The sequence below is a fragment of the Eupeodes corollae genome, chromosome 1 (genome assembly GCF_945859685.1).
Source record: "Eupeodes corollae chromosome 1, idEupCoro1.1, whole genome shotgun sequence".
In the NCBI taxonomy this organism is placed as follows: Eukaryota; Metazoa; Arthropoda; class Insecta; order Diptera; family Syrphidae; genus Eupeodes; species Eupeodes corollae.
The window spans coordinates 75,822,047-75,837,461 of NC_079147.1; the positions used below are offsets into that span (position 1 = coordinate 75,822,047).

A 15,415-nucleotide genomic window follows, 5' to 3' on the forward strand; every position below is an offset into this window, starting at 1 on the left:
TCAAGTTTCCAGTTCGATAAAATATTTTATAATGAAATAAGAAAAGTTTTCATATGACTAAAAATATTCAGAAGTAACTAATTTGTTTTGTTTCAAAATTCAAAGTATAACAAATAAAATGGTAAAATAATTAATATCAACATAATACCACCAAACTGTTAATTCGCCAAAACATTCGACTTAAGGCGAATTTTCGACTCGCGAGTGATAATACGGCCTTATGTTAAGTTAGTCCAGATAGTGTCCTCCTTGTAAAGATTCGTGTAAATAACTTAAAGGCAGCCCCAAAAGCAACGACGGTAGTAAGCATTCTTACTTGACTCCAAACAGTATATCAAAATATATTGAAAATTAATTTCAGGTCCACATTGCAGACTGCGTATTAACTTCTAATAAGTTAACGCATTTAGTCGAAACTCCCATTCCATGTTGTTTATAGGTAAATGTAAGGAACTTATCTTTATTTTTATTCCGTATGCTTTTATTTCCAGTTTCAATGTGTCTATTTGTTGGCGAAAATGCTCTCAACACCATAAGTCACTATTAAGAATTATCAAATCATTAATCACCGCAAAAGGCATTCAAATAATAGACAACATAACTTAAAAAATGTTTGTGCTTATTCAAGCGGAGTCTAACTCCCAATGGTCTATAACTGTGTGAAGGCCTACACTAGATTTATATTTGAATGCACATTACAAAATTATCTACAGGAACCAAAGTTTCTTTACGAACTTACCTGTTTGTGAGTATAAACGTTTGATTTGGTTAGTTTTCTTTTTGGCTATTTTAAAACTTCTCTACCTTCCTACTCATACTTCTTCCAAAACTTCAAAATGATTCAAACGTCTATTAAGTTCTGATAAGTAAATAAATCAGCAGCACTTAACAAAATTATATTAAACAAACTTTGATTTGTTTGTAACCAATTTATTTATATTTATTGTATTCACTTTTTTCATATTTGTATGTAGTACTATCATGCCAATAACAGAAAAGAAAAACAAATGTACCTTAACCAATCGAAGCCCTTGAAATATCACTTTCCATATTGTTTTGTTCTAAGAGAGCTCCATAACTATTTATGTATATGATTTGTTTGGATTTTTTTGAATTGTTTAACAGAAAATTAATTTAAATAAAATGCTTTTGAATTAAGTAATTCGTAATATCTATGAACTATAAAAGAATTCATAGCCCAAGCCATTTGCACCGAGCAAAACAAGATAACTTTAAACTTATGTAATAAAGATTTTTACTTTCCCCTCTTGATAACAACAGGTCCAACATTATCTCCAGTAGTTTTGTTGTGGTCACCGTGGCTACCATCACAATATGGCCACTGTAATAAAAAAGCAAAATAAATAAATTAACATAATTTTGTAGATAAATTATGTTTTTTGAAAAAAAAAAACTTACATTCTTTGATTTCCAACAACGACAGAATGCAGCCTTATCGGCAATATCTTCAACATCGATCATTTCAACCACTTTGGCTTCATGTTTCTTGATTGATGGATTAATGATGCCGGATGAACGTTTTTTGATGGCTTCTGGACAAAACGCCAAATAAGACATATATCCAATGCCAGCAACCAGAGCTGTTGGAGGCACTAAGCAGATCCAATCTTTGACTGAAAGAAAGTTTAAAATAAAAGTTAAAAATGTGAAACAATAGACAAAACCATAACATTATAAAGAGCAGCACTTAATGGTGCCATAAAATCTGTTACAAAACTTCAAGGCCTTGTTGCTCAAAACATCAATTTCAATTACCATGGACGCAACTAATGCTAACAAAGGTAAAGAATACCACTAAAAACCCTTCGGAAGAAAACATTAATGTCCAGGGAATTGGATATATTCACCCGATCCATTCCAATGTTGGATAGGGAGCATCTACACATAAAGGGCTGTTGATGCTCTACAGGTAATTTGCTAATACCTCGACTCTAAAAAGTTATTGTGAAAGCAGTCAAAAGGCTTTTAAAGTGGCAAGTGGGAAATAGACATAAAATAGTTCTTATTTTCCAATGAAAACCATTTTAACTGTTAAAGGAGTTTTTAACAAAGAAAACGATACAATTTATGCGACATAATTATATAAAACTAAAACTGTTGTTCTAAGGGTAACGTAACAATTACAACGCTCCTGTAAAGGTGCGATTGGAAGTCTCACTCCAAAGTGTCCCAACTCGCCTATTTTGGAACGAACTTTGAAAAGTGGTAAAAGTTTTGGTTAAGGGTTTAAGAGATACCCTTTTCAATGAAGATAGATGGATTCGACTAGAAGATTTTGGTGCAACAAACATAGCAACAACATAAAAAGTGCCTTAGGGTTAACATCGCAGGTCTTAGAGAAGCTTAAGATTAGATCTCGGGGACTCCTTATTTTAATCCTTAAGATTATTTTTTGTGGTCAGAATATGAGAACGTGTCTAGAAGACTTTCCACAGAAATGTTTAAATACTTTAGATAGAGTTAAATGAAGCGTGCGTGCCACTATAGGTCGGTGGCTACAACGTTTAAGGTCCGGTCCTTCCCAAACGTCCTAAACGCTTTGAAGCAACTCCAGAACAATTTTAATACTCAACATACAAAAGTTAAAATACTCAGCTCCTTAATCACTTTTGTAATGTGTAATTAATTTTCAATTTATATGAAACCTTTCTTAATAGTTTAAGCCTATTTTTAGAATAAGACCTTTAGACTCGCGTATTCAATAACATGTATTGTTAAATTTTAATTTCTGGTATCTATATAGCTAAACTTCCCAAAATATATGAGTTAAAGTCCATAGAGAAAGAAGGAATTGAGTAAATTTTGGTTTTGCTTTTTTTGACAATAATGTCTTACTGAGGATTTGTATAACGTTTAAATTCTAATTTAAAAGTTTTAAAAAGAAACAGAGGCTTACACTACTCAAAAACAGTTGTGGCAAGGCGTTCCACATTTGCGTAGTACGGCTAAAAAAAGAATCTCTGTACTTCATAGTACGTCCGAAGTTGGGCTCAAGGGTAAACTAATGGGCATTCCTAGAAGCGCGGGTATTACGGTTAAATTGTTTAAGGGGAGGAATGCAACTGGCTATTTCACTAGAGCATAGTCCGTTAAAATAACGGTAAAAAAGGTGAGGCAAGAAACCTTGCGTCGATGTTCGAGTGATGTAAACGAGTTGATGATGTTAATGTCACCAATGATTTTAAAAGCTCTTTTTTGAATACTGTCCAAGAGGCTTAAATAAGTTACTGGAGCACCAGCCCAGAGATGAGAGTTATATTCAAGTTTCGGACGTATATAGGTTTTGTAGATTGTAGACGGATGATCAGACGGAGAAAAAAATTTCTTGCAACGTCTCAAAAAACCTAGACATCTTGCGGCATTTTTGGCAACATCGCGTATGTGATCGCTCCACAAAAGGTGGTTGCTGATGCACATTCCGAGGATGTCAAGATTTTCTGTTTCGTTGATGCAAGTGCCACTCATAGATAGTGGCAAAGACGGTTTATCTCGCTTTAACGATGCAAGACAGCATTGCGTTTTCGAAGCATTAAATTCCACACGATTTTTTATTCCCCATTGTACAATGCTGTGTAGGTCTGAATTTAATGAGCTAATCATATTTTGCCGTTGCAGTCCCACATCCGAAGAGGAGGGTTGTGAGTCTGGAAACGAATATGGAAAGCTAAGAGTGCTATCGTCAGCGAAACAATGTATTGGATTAGAAGTAGCAGACAGGAGATCATTTATAAAAATGAGGAAGTTTATTTTATGAGTTTCAGACTTGAATCCGTCCAAAACAACTTGTATTGAACGGTTCGAAAGAAAATTTCTAATCCAACGAAGAAGAGATTCGTCGATACCGAAAGCACGCATTTTCGATAAGAGAGCAAGATGCCAAACTTTATCAAATGCCTTTGAAATATCAAGTGCAATAATCTTACTTTCTCCAAAACGATGTAAAGATCTGTTCCACTGTTCGGTGAGATGAACCATGAGATCACCAGTGGGCCTATTGCTACGAAAGCCGTATTGCCGGTCATTAAGAAGCTTCCCTTCCTCAAGATATTTCTTAAGCTGATAATTAATCAGCGTTTCCATGACCTTAGAAAGAAGGGACGTTAGTGCTATCGGCGGTCGGTAATTTGTGGGAGAAGAAGATTCGCCTTTTTTAGGAATTGGCTGAACAAATGCAGTTTTCCAACTACTCGGAACGAGCCCAGAAGAATAGGATAGATGGAAAAGCTTACGCAGTGGTTTTGCTAGCGTGGAAGAACACCTCTTCAGAATAATAGCGGGGATACCATCTGGGCCAGCGGATTTATGAATGTTGAGATCTTTAAGAACTCTCGCCACAGTTCGAGTACGAAAAAAGATTGGTCCCATAGAATCATTTACGCGTTCAAGAACTGGAGGAGTCATGACACTATCTGGTAAGGTGGAATTTTCGGCGAACTGCCTTGCAAATAAGTTGGCTTTATCAATAGAGCTAACTAAAGGAGTGTCATTGACAACAAGCGTAGGAACCGAGGAGGAGGAAGAATTCCTCATGTTTTTTACAAATGACCAAAAATTCTTACTGCCTTTGGGACATTGCAGTTTTTTTCGCCGTAATTTTTGGTCATGTAAAAATTTGGTCCTTCGAATATAGGCGTTGCAGGCCTTCCTGGCTTGCTTAAACTTTTTCCGGTTTTCCTCAGTTGGGTTGGCTTTAAAACACCGGAAGCTCACCTCTTTCTCCTTGGTAACCTCTTTGCAGCTCGAATCGAACCATGATTTAACCTTGGGTTTAATACTTTAAACCCTATTCGGGATAAACGTTTCCATTCCCAAATGAATCATACTAGATATCATATCTGCACTGGAGTCTACGTCGCTACCGAGGAAGCATAGCGACCAGTTAAAGATCCTGAAAAAATTATTGAGACCGTCCCAGTTGGCTTTCTCGTACTGCCAAACGGTTCTCTTTGGAGCTCTTTCTTTAACTGGATTTGTTTGACACGAGAAATTAGCAGATATAACACTATGGTCCGATGTGCCTAGAGGCGTCAATACACTGATTGTGTACTTATCAGGATCAGAAGTGAGAAACAAGTCAAGGGTATTTTCTGCTCGGCCATTAACGTCTGATATTCGAGTAGGCTCATTGACAAGCTGAGTAAGATGGTTAAACTCAGCAAAAATCTCAGCACACATTCCTTCGGGCGTTGTCTGGCCCGAATGGCGAAGCCACGAAGAATTGTGAACATTGAAATCGCCCGTAATAACGATTTCAGTGTGAGGATACAGGGAGACAATTCTTTGTATGGAGTCAGACAGAGCATCAAATTCCTGAGAAGTTGAAACTCTATCCAGGTTTGGGCTATCTACTCTATCCACGTAGTTCTTCGTTTAATCGAAAGTTCATAAGAATATTGTTGGCACTACTAGAACTATTCGATTCTCGTTGGTTCGTAAGGAGTCAAATAGATACATAGTACCAATTTTTCGAATTCGAGCAATTTCATTGTAGAATCGAGTTACATAGTAAGGCCCCAGTTCGTTTTTGACCTGACCTTTCACTGTATTTAGTTTAGTACATTCATTCTAGGACACGCTGAATATTTATGTTTGTTTAAGTTTTTTGACATTTAATTTCAGTTTTTTACCGTTAAGAACTACATGATTATGAAAATAGAAAATGTATATCTCGAAACTACAAAGACGCTTTTAACATTTTTTCCTCTGTACTTGAGTTAGAGAACCTAAAAATGGACTTTTAAAATTTCTTAAAAATATTTAAAATGATCAATAGTCACGATAAGACTTGTTCTATTTCATATAAACACGTTTGTTCGTCTCATATGTTGTTTATTTAATATTCTTATGTGCAGTATCTAATTATTATAAACTGCAATTTTTTTATTTATTTCGTATAAAACACTATTAATAATTTTCCATCATTAAATTTAAAAAGGTTCAGTGACCTTTTTCATAGATAAGAGAAAAACATAGAGCATGATAAACTTAAGCTGATAAGTCTATAGTCTAGTGTTTGCTTGGGATACTTTTTGGCTATAAAATTTTTTTTATTGCAAAATCAAAAATAAAAATGATGCTATTAAAATTTGAAAATGCTTTTTAAATTTCTGATATAGTCCAGACTATCTGATTTTTTTTGTTGGGTTTTTAAATAAAATCCATATTAAATGTTTATGAGTTTTGAATTAATGTTCTAGACCATTTTTGATGTATGAACTCTGAATTTGGTGATGTTGAGGTGGTGATTATTCGGTGGAAATAATATTTGGTGCATCTTTTTGGATTAAAAGTAAAAATTGTATTTTAATATTTTTTGAAAACTTTATTATATTAGGGAAGTGAATAATTAACACGAAGTCAGTTTGACAACTTTATATCTCGATCGTATTTATTTAAAATTACAATTTACCTCATTTAAAAAGAGATGATAATTTGAGCTCTAAGTATGCTGCTAACTTTAATTTACAGCAACTATAAATATGATTTGTAGGCCTTGAGTTAATCAGTCAATTTAGTACCAATTCAAGTAATTCGCTAGTTAGGATCCTAAGTGAATTAAAAATTATGTTTGAATAAGAACTATTGTGCCTTTTTGTTTGTCTATTTCCCACAAATTCCCAACAAAAGCACAAAAGAATGCTTGAGAGTCACTAGGCCTTAGAACTTTATGGATTGTTGCGCCACCTAATTTATTTATTTTTTATTTCTCACAAATGGAATAAACGTACATTATGTAAGTACAACACAACCAAAAAATTGAGTTTTTGCCTTATTTTGCAGGAAAGATTGCTATTGCAGCAAACAATTATTGCAAAAGTATTAAACTGGAATTCTAGGATTGGCCATTTTCAATGGACTGAATAGACTCCAAAATGTAGAAACTTTCAACAATGGCTATTAATAGTACATAATAAAATAGTGACGCTTTTACAATTATTTTTTATATTAAAATTTGGATACAATATATTTATATCAAATTAAAATGTCTAATTTAGTTCGCACGCATTTTACCGTTTGGTAAAATTTGGCAATTCAGAGTTTGACAGATATGTACGTCAACAGAAAAAATCAGAAAATTGACAATATCAACGATATGTTGAAAGCGTGCTTTTAAGTCTTTTAGAGTGGCCGTATATTAAAACATGCAATGATAAACTTATTGCGCTCTCATGTTTTATTTAAATTAATAATGAATTTGTTGGTATAGAAGATTGACTAAAGTATACAAAATAAGCTTATGTTTAGTATCCAATCGTTATTATTCCGGCCAGTTATTGGTTCGGGACGATATGTGGCCATAGTTTAAATTTAAGTGTTTTTTGTCGCAAATTTTTGTATAGGTTATATTATATAAGCAGTGGTTCCAGAGGACCTTAATCCTTTTTACATATGATTTTTGCAAAAAATAAAAAAGAGAAATTTTAATTGTATTTACTTATTCAAATAAGTTACATTTCAATGAGTTAGATTAACTAAATTTTTGTAAATTTGTTTGGGTATTTATAAAAACATTCCAAAAAACTGTGTCTAAGCTAACATTTTTAGTTTTTTGTTTCAATCAGAAATTGGGGGTTTAAGATTAAAGAACCTACTACCCGATGTACTATTTTAATATATTTTTTTGTGTCAATTTCCCCAATGCCTTAAACGACGCTTAATGAAATAACTCCCAAAAAATAACCCCCATAAAAAATATGAAATATATCCCCAAATTTGGAAAGTTAAAAGGTTAAAATGATATTTAGCCTTTTTCTAATAAAGCAGCACAAATTCATCCAATTGTTTATGCAATTGCACCAAAGTAGTTGATCTGTCAAAACTTCCAGTATTATAAAGTATTATGAGATACAGTATTTTGACAATACAGCATTTTGAGACACAGTATTTTAAATGTACAGTATTTTGAAATACAGAATATTAACCATACAGTATTATGACCATACAGTATCGTACCGTATCATACAGAATTTTGACCATACAGTATTTTAAAACACAGCATTTCGACCCGCCCCCGAAAAACTTATGTTAAAATATAATAAATATTTGGAAGACATTTACAAGTTCTAGCGACCCAGTAGTGCATTTTATTTCCTTCAAAATTGTTTTCCAGTTGAATAAAAAAACTTTTAAAATCTTTAAAAAATCTACTTTTTGAAGTGAATTTGCTTTGGATACTCTAAATCTGAGATTTAAACACGAATTTCAATAATATAAATGTCCCAAAAACAGCAAAAGTGATCCTTTTGTTTAACTAATGGCTTTTTGGAAAACTTAATGAACGTTTTATATCTATTATCTACGTTTGAATCTCTTCAGATTTGAAGAGAAAAGAGATTCTGAAACGTGTTATTTGTGAATGCCGCAGTTTCTTCACAACTTATTTGCTTACCTTAATTTGTAATTTGTTTACAGAAATTATGAACTTAAATGCATCTATTTTTATAAATTCAAGAACCTAACATTTTCCTCTCTTTTTCACTTTTGTAAAAAAATAAAGTAATTTTCGAATGTGGGAAGTTACTTCATTTTTACTTTGGGAGAATATTTCTTGGCGAGAGTTCTTTTTCTCGGAGCCTCTAAACCAGGCAAAATAGACCCACATTCCCACCGGAAAAAACGCATGCTTTTGACCCCTCTACTAAATACCACTATCAATGTCAGGAGCCTTAGTTACCTTACTCTTCCCCTCTATTAACAGTCACACAATTTTGTATTTAATTTCTTATTTGGTTTTTGAATTTCTGGGCGATACTACATTTAATCTTGGGAATATTTTGTGTATGTTAACATAAGAGAAACTTTATATTATAGATGATGTTATCAAAAATTTTGTAGGAGATTTACAAACAACATCTCAGATCATTTTAGTTCAATATACTGTCAGTCTCAGTCATATTCGTACACCTCGCCTTTTTAAATAAATTGTAGTCCAAAAAGTGCAATAAGTAACTTGAATTAAAAAATTAAATTTAATTGGTTTAGTTAACATATAGCTTCTTAAAAAACATAACAAACATTTTTTTTGTATGGTAATAACAAAAACACAATTTATTCGAATACAAGCAACACATTCGTATTCGTACAACTCTTCATTTAATAGTTATTTAAAAAAAAATACAATAAGATGCATGTTTTTAATAACTTATGGCATATCCTTTGCTCTTTATGACTTTTGGGTGTATTTCGCCTCGATTGCATGCCATTCTTGATTTAGTTTTTGTTCCAGCTCACTTTTGTTAGTAATTTGTAGTTTTCTCATTCATTTGTCCAAGTGATCCCACATATTCTCTATGGAATTTATGTCTGGTGATTGTGGTTGTGTTTGCATTACTTTTGGGCAGTTGTATTAACACCAGGTACGTGCTTTCAAGGCATTGTGTTGGGGATTATTGTCATAGTAGAATAAAAAGTTGTCGAGTCGAATGACACTTTCCATAAGATTTTTTTTCAGGATTTTAATACACATCCTGATTCATTATATCATTAATAATTTCAAGGTTACCCAGTCCTGCTGCCGGAAAACACCCCCACACCATCACGGAACCTCCACCGTGTTTCACTATAGGTACTAAATTCTTTGGAATTCTTTGGATCAAGCTTTGTACTTGGTTTTTGTTCAAACTCTCTGACGGCCATTCGATCCAAACACGTTTAATTTACTCTCATCCGTAAAAATTACCTGTTTCCAAAACTCAACGGTTTCGTTTTTATACTTTTTCGCGAAAGCTTATCGCTTCTTTCGGTTCAGTTCTGATATCCAGGGCTTTTTCCTAGCAACCCTTTTATTGTAGCCACTTTTTCTTATTACTCGTGAAACGATTTCAGGACTCACTTGCTTGTTGAGGTCACAATTAACAACTTCAACCAACTTTGGTGCACTTAACTTAGAATCTTTCTTTATTTCGCGAATTATATATTTTTCATCAGCATTGCTTAAAATTTTTCGATTCTGGTTCCTTGGCCTGTTTTGAATTCGGTTTACTTCTTTTATAAACGATGATGATATAAATGATGTTCCCTTTTTATGGTGGGTTATTATCAAATTTCGTAGCTAAAGACTTGTTACTTTAGATTTTCTTCCCATTTTTCAAAATTTATAAACAAAACCGTGCACACAACTCACTAAACGTATTGATAATGCTTCTGAGTTAAGTTTTTTTTAAAGTGAAAAATACAACTGCCTATAAACACAGTTATTCATAAAAGAATGCCTGCTGTACGAATATGAGTGAGTGTTGTTTTTTTAACTTAATACTCTTATTTGGTCAGTACTTTTTCGTTAATGGTCAAGATTGAATTTTTGGTACGCAAATGTTAAGAAAATGACTTTCCTAATATAAAAATGCATCTAAAACTTATATTACCAAAACCAAATAACTATAGTTCATTTTTATAGTAATTTCGCTGTTCTGTACAAATACGATTGAGACTGACTGTATTCATAATAATTAAGACAAATTTCATAAGGTATTTGGGTTAAGTATGATAACACCCAAAATCATAATTGCCTATTATTTTACTCATTGTCATTATCAAGCAATGGCTGGGATTTGAATCTGAGCCCTTGTTTATTTGTCGCTAAATATAATTTGCTCAGAAGAAATATACAATCTGTAATAAAAGGAATATTCAAAGCTTGATTATATATAATTAATTAAACTACTCAAAACAAAATAGGGCCCACCTAAAATTTATTTTGTATTTACTCTAAAAAATACTTAATTGGTGAAAATTGTCGAAACCGAGCATTTTATTGGAAAGTTTCGATGCTTTGAATAACAATTTTACCAATAGGCAAAAAAAAACCGATCGCTCGAAAAACATTCACTGCAAAAATTATTGCATATGTTTTCTCAGTCGTGATTAAACGTAATTAAAACCCCCGGTTTTAGACGCCATTTGGATACTGAAAACACAATTAGAGCGGTAAATATGATGGAGCAAGGTGCGTCTTAAAGGGCTATTGTAAATCGAATTGTTGTGCCACGGTGAGCTATCCGAAACGTATAGGAACGCGTCCAGGAAACCGTGAGTGTAGCAAAGAGACTAGGATCAGGAAGAATTCCGGCCACAACTCAGCAAGAAGACCAGTACATTCGAATAACTGCCGGTCGGAAGCGTACCCTAACCGCCCGGGCTTTACAAACTCAACTGCGGCATTCGACTGGCACTCAAGTCAGTGATCACACCATTCGCAATCGCGTGCAGCGCGTTCAAGGTACGGCGCCGGTGCGAAATTAAATTGAACCTTGGACAACTGGAAATGTCTACTCTTTACAGACGAATGCAAAATCAAAGGGCAGGTGAATGTTATAGCAACCCGTGCATTCACGAAAGTGACCGATTTGAGAGCTTCAGTATTATCTTATGGGCGGGAATAAGTTTGCTAAGCAAAACAGAGCTGATTATCCTGGATGATAGCACCGTTACCGCTGCCAGTTACATTAAATTGGTAATATGACCTATTGTGATCCCATCTTTACAAAGAGTTGGCGATGGGTTTGTTGTTATTCAAGACAATACAAGCCCACATATGACCCGTAACACGCAAGCAGCTCTTTCTGACGCCAATACTACACTTTTAACATGGGCAACAAAGAGCCCATACCTCAATCCGACCGAGCATTGATAGAACCAGTTAAAAAGAAGCATTAAAGAAAGCCACCATAGTGTCAACACTGCCCAGGAGCTCATAAGCGAGTTAAAAGCCTGTTGGGAGCTTATACCCGAACAAAATGTAAGGCATCTGATTGATAGCGTTCCAGATAGGCTTATACAGTGCAAATAGGATCTACTTGCTACTAAGCAAAAGAAATAAACCAGAAATCATAAAAAAAAGGGGCTGGGATGCGACCCACACTGATAACGTCCCATCCCATCTGTCGATTTGTCTTGCTTAAAAGTTTGTCTTTATGTACTCGTATCAATGTTTACCAAATTTGCGTACCATTTTTTGTAGATTTTATTTTGTATGAAAAAACAGACTGTTGGATTTTTATATAAAAATTACTGAATATCGAAAACAATATTTTCTGTGAAATAAAATAAGTTTGAAACAACTATTTTTAATTTTTGAAAAGCTATTTGAGTCAAAAGTAAATTTTTACAAAGTTTTAGTATTGTTTTTTTTTTAGAGTTTTATTTTTTGTAAAAAAAACTGTCAATTAGATTTTTTCAAAATTTTATCAAATGTTGAAAACAATATTTCTTATAAGATGAAATTAGTTTGAAGCCTAAATTTCAAGTTTTTGAAAAGATATTTGAATCGATATTCAATTTTTACCAACTTTGAGTAATGTTTTTTTTAGATTTTAATTTTTTTATAAAAAAAAACTGTCAATTCGATTTTTTCAAAATTTTATCAAATGTTGAAAACAATATTTCTTATAAGATGAAATTAGTTTGAAGCCTAAATTTCAAGTTTTTGAAAAGATATTTGAATCGATATTCAATTTTTACCAACTTTGAGTAATGTTTTTTTTAGATTTTAATTTTTTTATAAAAAAAAACTGTCAATTCGATTTTTTCAAAATTTTATCAAATGTTGAAAACAATATTTCTTATAAGATAAAATTAGTTTGAAGCCTAAATTTTTTGAAAAGATATTTGAATCGAAAATCAATTTTGACCAACTTTTGTTAATTTTTTTTCGGTTTTTAATTTTTTGTACAAAAACTGTCAATTCGATTTTTTTTCAAAATTTTACTGAATGTTGACAACAATATTTTTTGAAAGATAAAAGTAAATTAAAGCTAATATCTCAAAGTTTTGAAAAGATATTTGAGTCGAAAATCAATTTTTACCAACTTTTATACATTTTTTTTTTAGGTTTTTATTTTTTGTAAAAAAACTGTCAATTCGATTTTTCTCAACTTTTTTCAGAATGTTGAAAACAATATTTCTTATAAAATAAAATAAGTTTGAAGCCTAAATTTAAAGTTTTTGAAAAGATATTTGAATCGATATTTAATTTTTAACAACTTTTAGTAATGTTTTTTTTAGATTTGTATTTTTTATAAAAAAAAACTGTCATTCGATTTTTCTCAAAATTTTATCAGATGTAAAAAATATTATTCTTCGCTGCACAAAATTATTTTGGAGATGAAATCATATTTAAGTCGTAAAATTTTGGAGGTGAAATTTTTTTTTTCAGTTTTTGTCCGTGTTAAAAGTGTGTACAGTATTATAAAATACTTAGCTGAAACATAAATAACCAAAAACAAAAATTTAAACATTAATTTTTTTTCAGACGAAAGCCAAAAAACTTTGTGGGCCTTATTTTGTTTTGAGTAGTTTATGTAACGCAAAATTAAAGAACTCACAGATATGCAAGTGAATAGTAGTAGAGATAAAATCCTATTTTTAATAGCCAGGCGATGGTTAGATTTGTTTATTAATTTAAATAAACATCAAAAAAAGTACATACATACATAACTTATCATCTATCGACCATTCTTTTACTTTTATGATTGATTTGAAATAACATTTCCCTCTTAATTCGATATTTAATTATAACCTAATAATAGGAATCTTAAAAACATGTAATTGCTAAAAAAGGAATTTAAAACATAAATTCGCCATGAGTCAACAGTTTTCTTAAGACTCGCTAAGTAGCTAGTCAGCTATAGGTATAACATTTATTCTCGAATAATATTTCACCTTCTCCTTTAATAACCTTCAATGAATTTAAAGCATTAGTGAAAGCAAATGCCTAAACTTTATTAAAATAAATTTCATAATCTCATGGGGTAGACTATATGTACCTAGTACCAAGACCATTCTGTATAAAATATATGCGATGTCTGGACTAGATCAAGTGTTTTAAAATGAGGTGTTCATGTTGCATAATAGGCAATTGCAAGTTTACTTTTCAGTTCTCCTTCTCACATAAATACAAGGCAAAGAAAAACTGGAGGGTTAGAAATGGATTGAGTTAAATAAGAACATAACCAATGAAGGCAAAGAAACGTTGTGAAATTCGAAGACTGAGTTAATTTAATAAAAAAACCTTCTTGCTTAAATAATTTGGATTGGGTAATTTTATATTAAATCTCAGCCAACTCATAACGTGGGGTCGATGGACTAACGGATTGCTGTCCTGTTGCCTCTCGTGGTCTTGCTTTGCCGCCTGCCTCAGGCAGGGCCTTTTCTGTTTGCCCAGCAGCAGAATGACAAAAAGAAAACAAGTTTCTTTTTTCTTTGGGTTGATTTATGGACTAGGTACTTACTACTGAGTTTAAACCATCCTCCAATTGTGTCGGGAATTGGCAGATTCGACAAATAGTTGGGAATTGTTTCTTTGACCAAACTTGCGAGAACCATTTTCGTGAGGTTTGTAACAATCAACTTGGACTGACTTGGATTATTTAATTCTTTCTATTACTTTTTTTTTTACTAAAGTAGAGTAGACAACTCTTTTTTAATGACTGTTTTCGGTTCGGTTTTATAAATTGGTGGTTTGCCTGTTTTATTTTTTGGATGTTCTTATTTTGACATTCTGTTTTGTGGTGCATCGTTGTTGAAATGGTGGTTGCATATGATCTTTTTATAAGTTCTGAAGTATAGAGGTCGCAAGCGATTTATGGAAGAACAATGTTAGGTGTGTTTTTGATGTTGGATTCTCTTCTTAAGTTCCATGCACATTTTTACTAAAAATATTGGTTCGATATTTAAAAAGGGAATCTGATAGATTGTCCAGTTCATATTTCAATATAAACTTTTTGTATGTATATATACATTTTTATCAAAGTCTAAAACAATGATATTTAGAATCGGTGGAGGAAGATACTCTAGAATGAAAAAATGGACTTTTCATGAAAAAGTCTTAGAAATAGTTAAGGAGTACAAGTATCTGGGTGTATTGATTACCTCTAACCTGAATCTCGATAGACACCTCCGCTTAGAAAATCTATTATTTGAGAAATGACGTTTCACCTAATGATAAATACAAAGTTTTTCGAGAAACCGCAACTAAAACTCGGATCACAAGTGGTCGTTCGATCCAGCGGAAAAGTTCCAGGTACTCCGAGGCTTGTGCTAAGTCACATTATTCTAGAGGAACATGCGTAGGTAAGTGGTATGAAATTGCGAAGGAAATTTAATGATTTGTTTATGAAAATCGGCAACAGAGAAAGCGAAATCATCGTTATATAGAACTTACTACACTAAAGTTAACCACTTTTTTTAAAAAAGATTTACTTCTTAGCGGATCAAAACAAACGCAAAATCAGTACAATCTTTAAAGTCAGAGGTAAACTCCTCAAATTGTGTGATCTATGAAATAGAAGAGATCGTGAAGACTCCATTTTTTGAGAGTTTGTCCGATTCTGAAAGAATTCCGCAAGATATGCTTTAGAGAATTTATGAAGAGAAAACCATAGAGGGAATCATAAAA

General features: G+C 32.5%; 1 protein-coding gene across 1 annotated transcript; it reads right to left on the reverse strand.

The window, feature by feature from the left end:
• Positions 1-909: 909 nt before the first annotated feature.
• On the reverse strand, positions 910-14,481 carry LOC129942287 (CDGSH iron-sulfur domain-containing protein 2 homolog). The gene is made up of 3 exons (XM_056051155.1): positions 14,250-14,481; positions 1,420-1,634; positions 910-1,342 (listed from the first exon to the last, which is right to left on the reverse strand). Exons 1-3 carry the CDS (start codon positions 14,341-14,343, stop codon positions 1,256-1,258), a joined length of 396 nt encoding a protein of 131 aa, XP_055907130.1. The 5' UTR covers positions 14,344-14,481; the 3' UTR covers positions 910-1,255.
• Between the last annotated feature and the right edge of the window lie 934 nt (positions 14,482-15,415).

What these genes read in the sequence shown, in the direction of transcription:
- LOC129942287 (XM_056051155.1), bottom strand. Translation starts at nt 14,343, where the DNA reads ATGGTTCTCGCAAGTTTGGTCAAAGAAACAATTCCCAACTATTTGTCG. An exon ending in AGGATGGTTTAAACTCAGTA is followed by an intron (nt 1,635 to 14,249) that starts GTAAGTACCTAG and finishes ACTTTCTTTCAG; the next exon opens with TCAAAGATTGGATCTGCTTA. An exon ending in GTTGTTGGAAATCAAAGAAT is followed by an intron (nt 1,343 to 1,419) that starts GTAAGTTTTTTT and finishes TTTTTATTACAG; the next exon opens with TGGCCATATTGTGATGGTAG.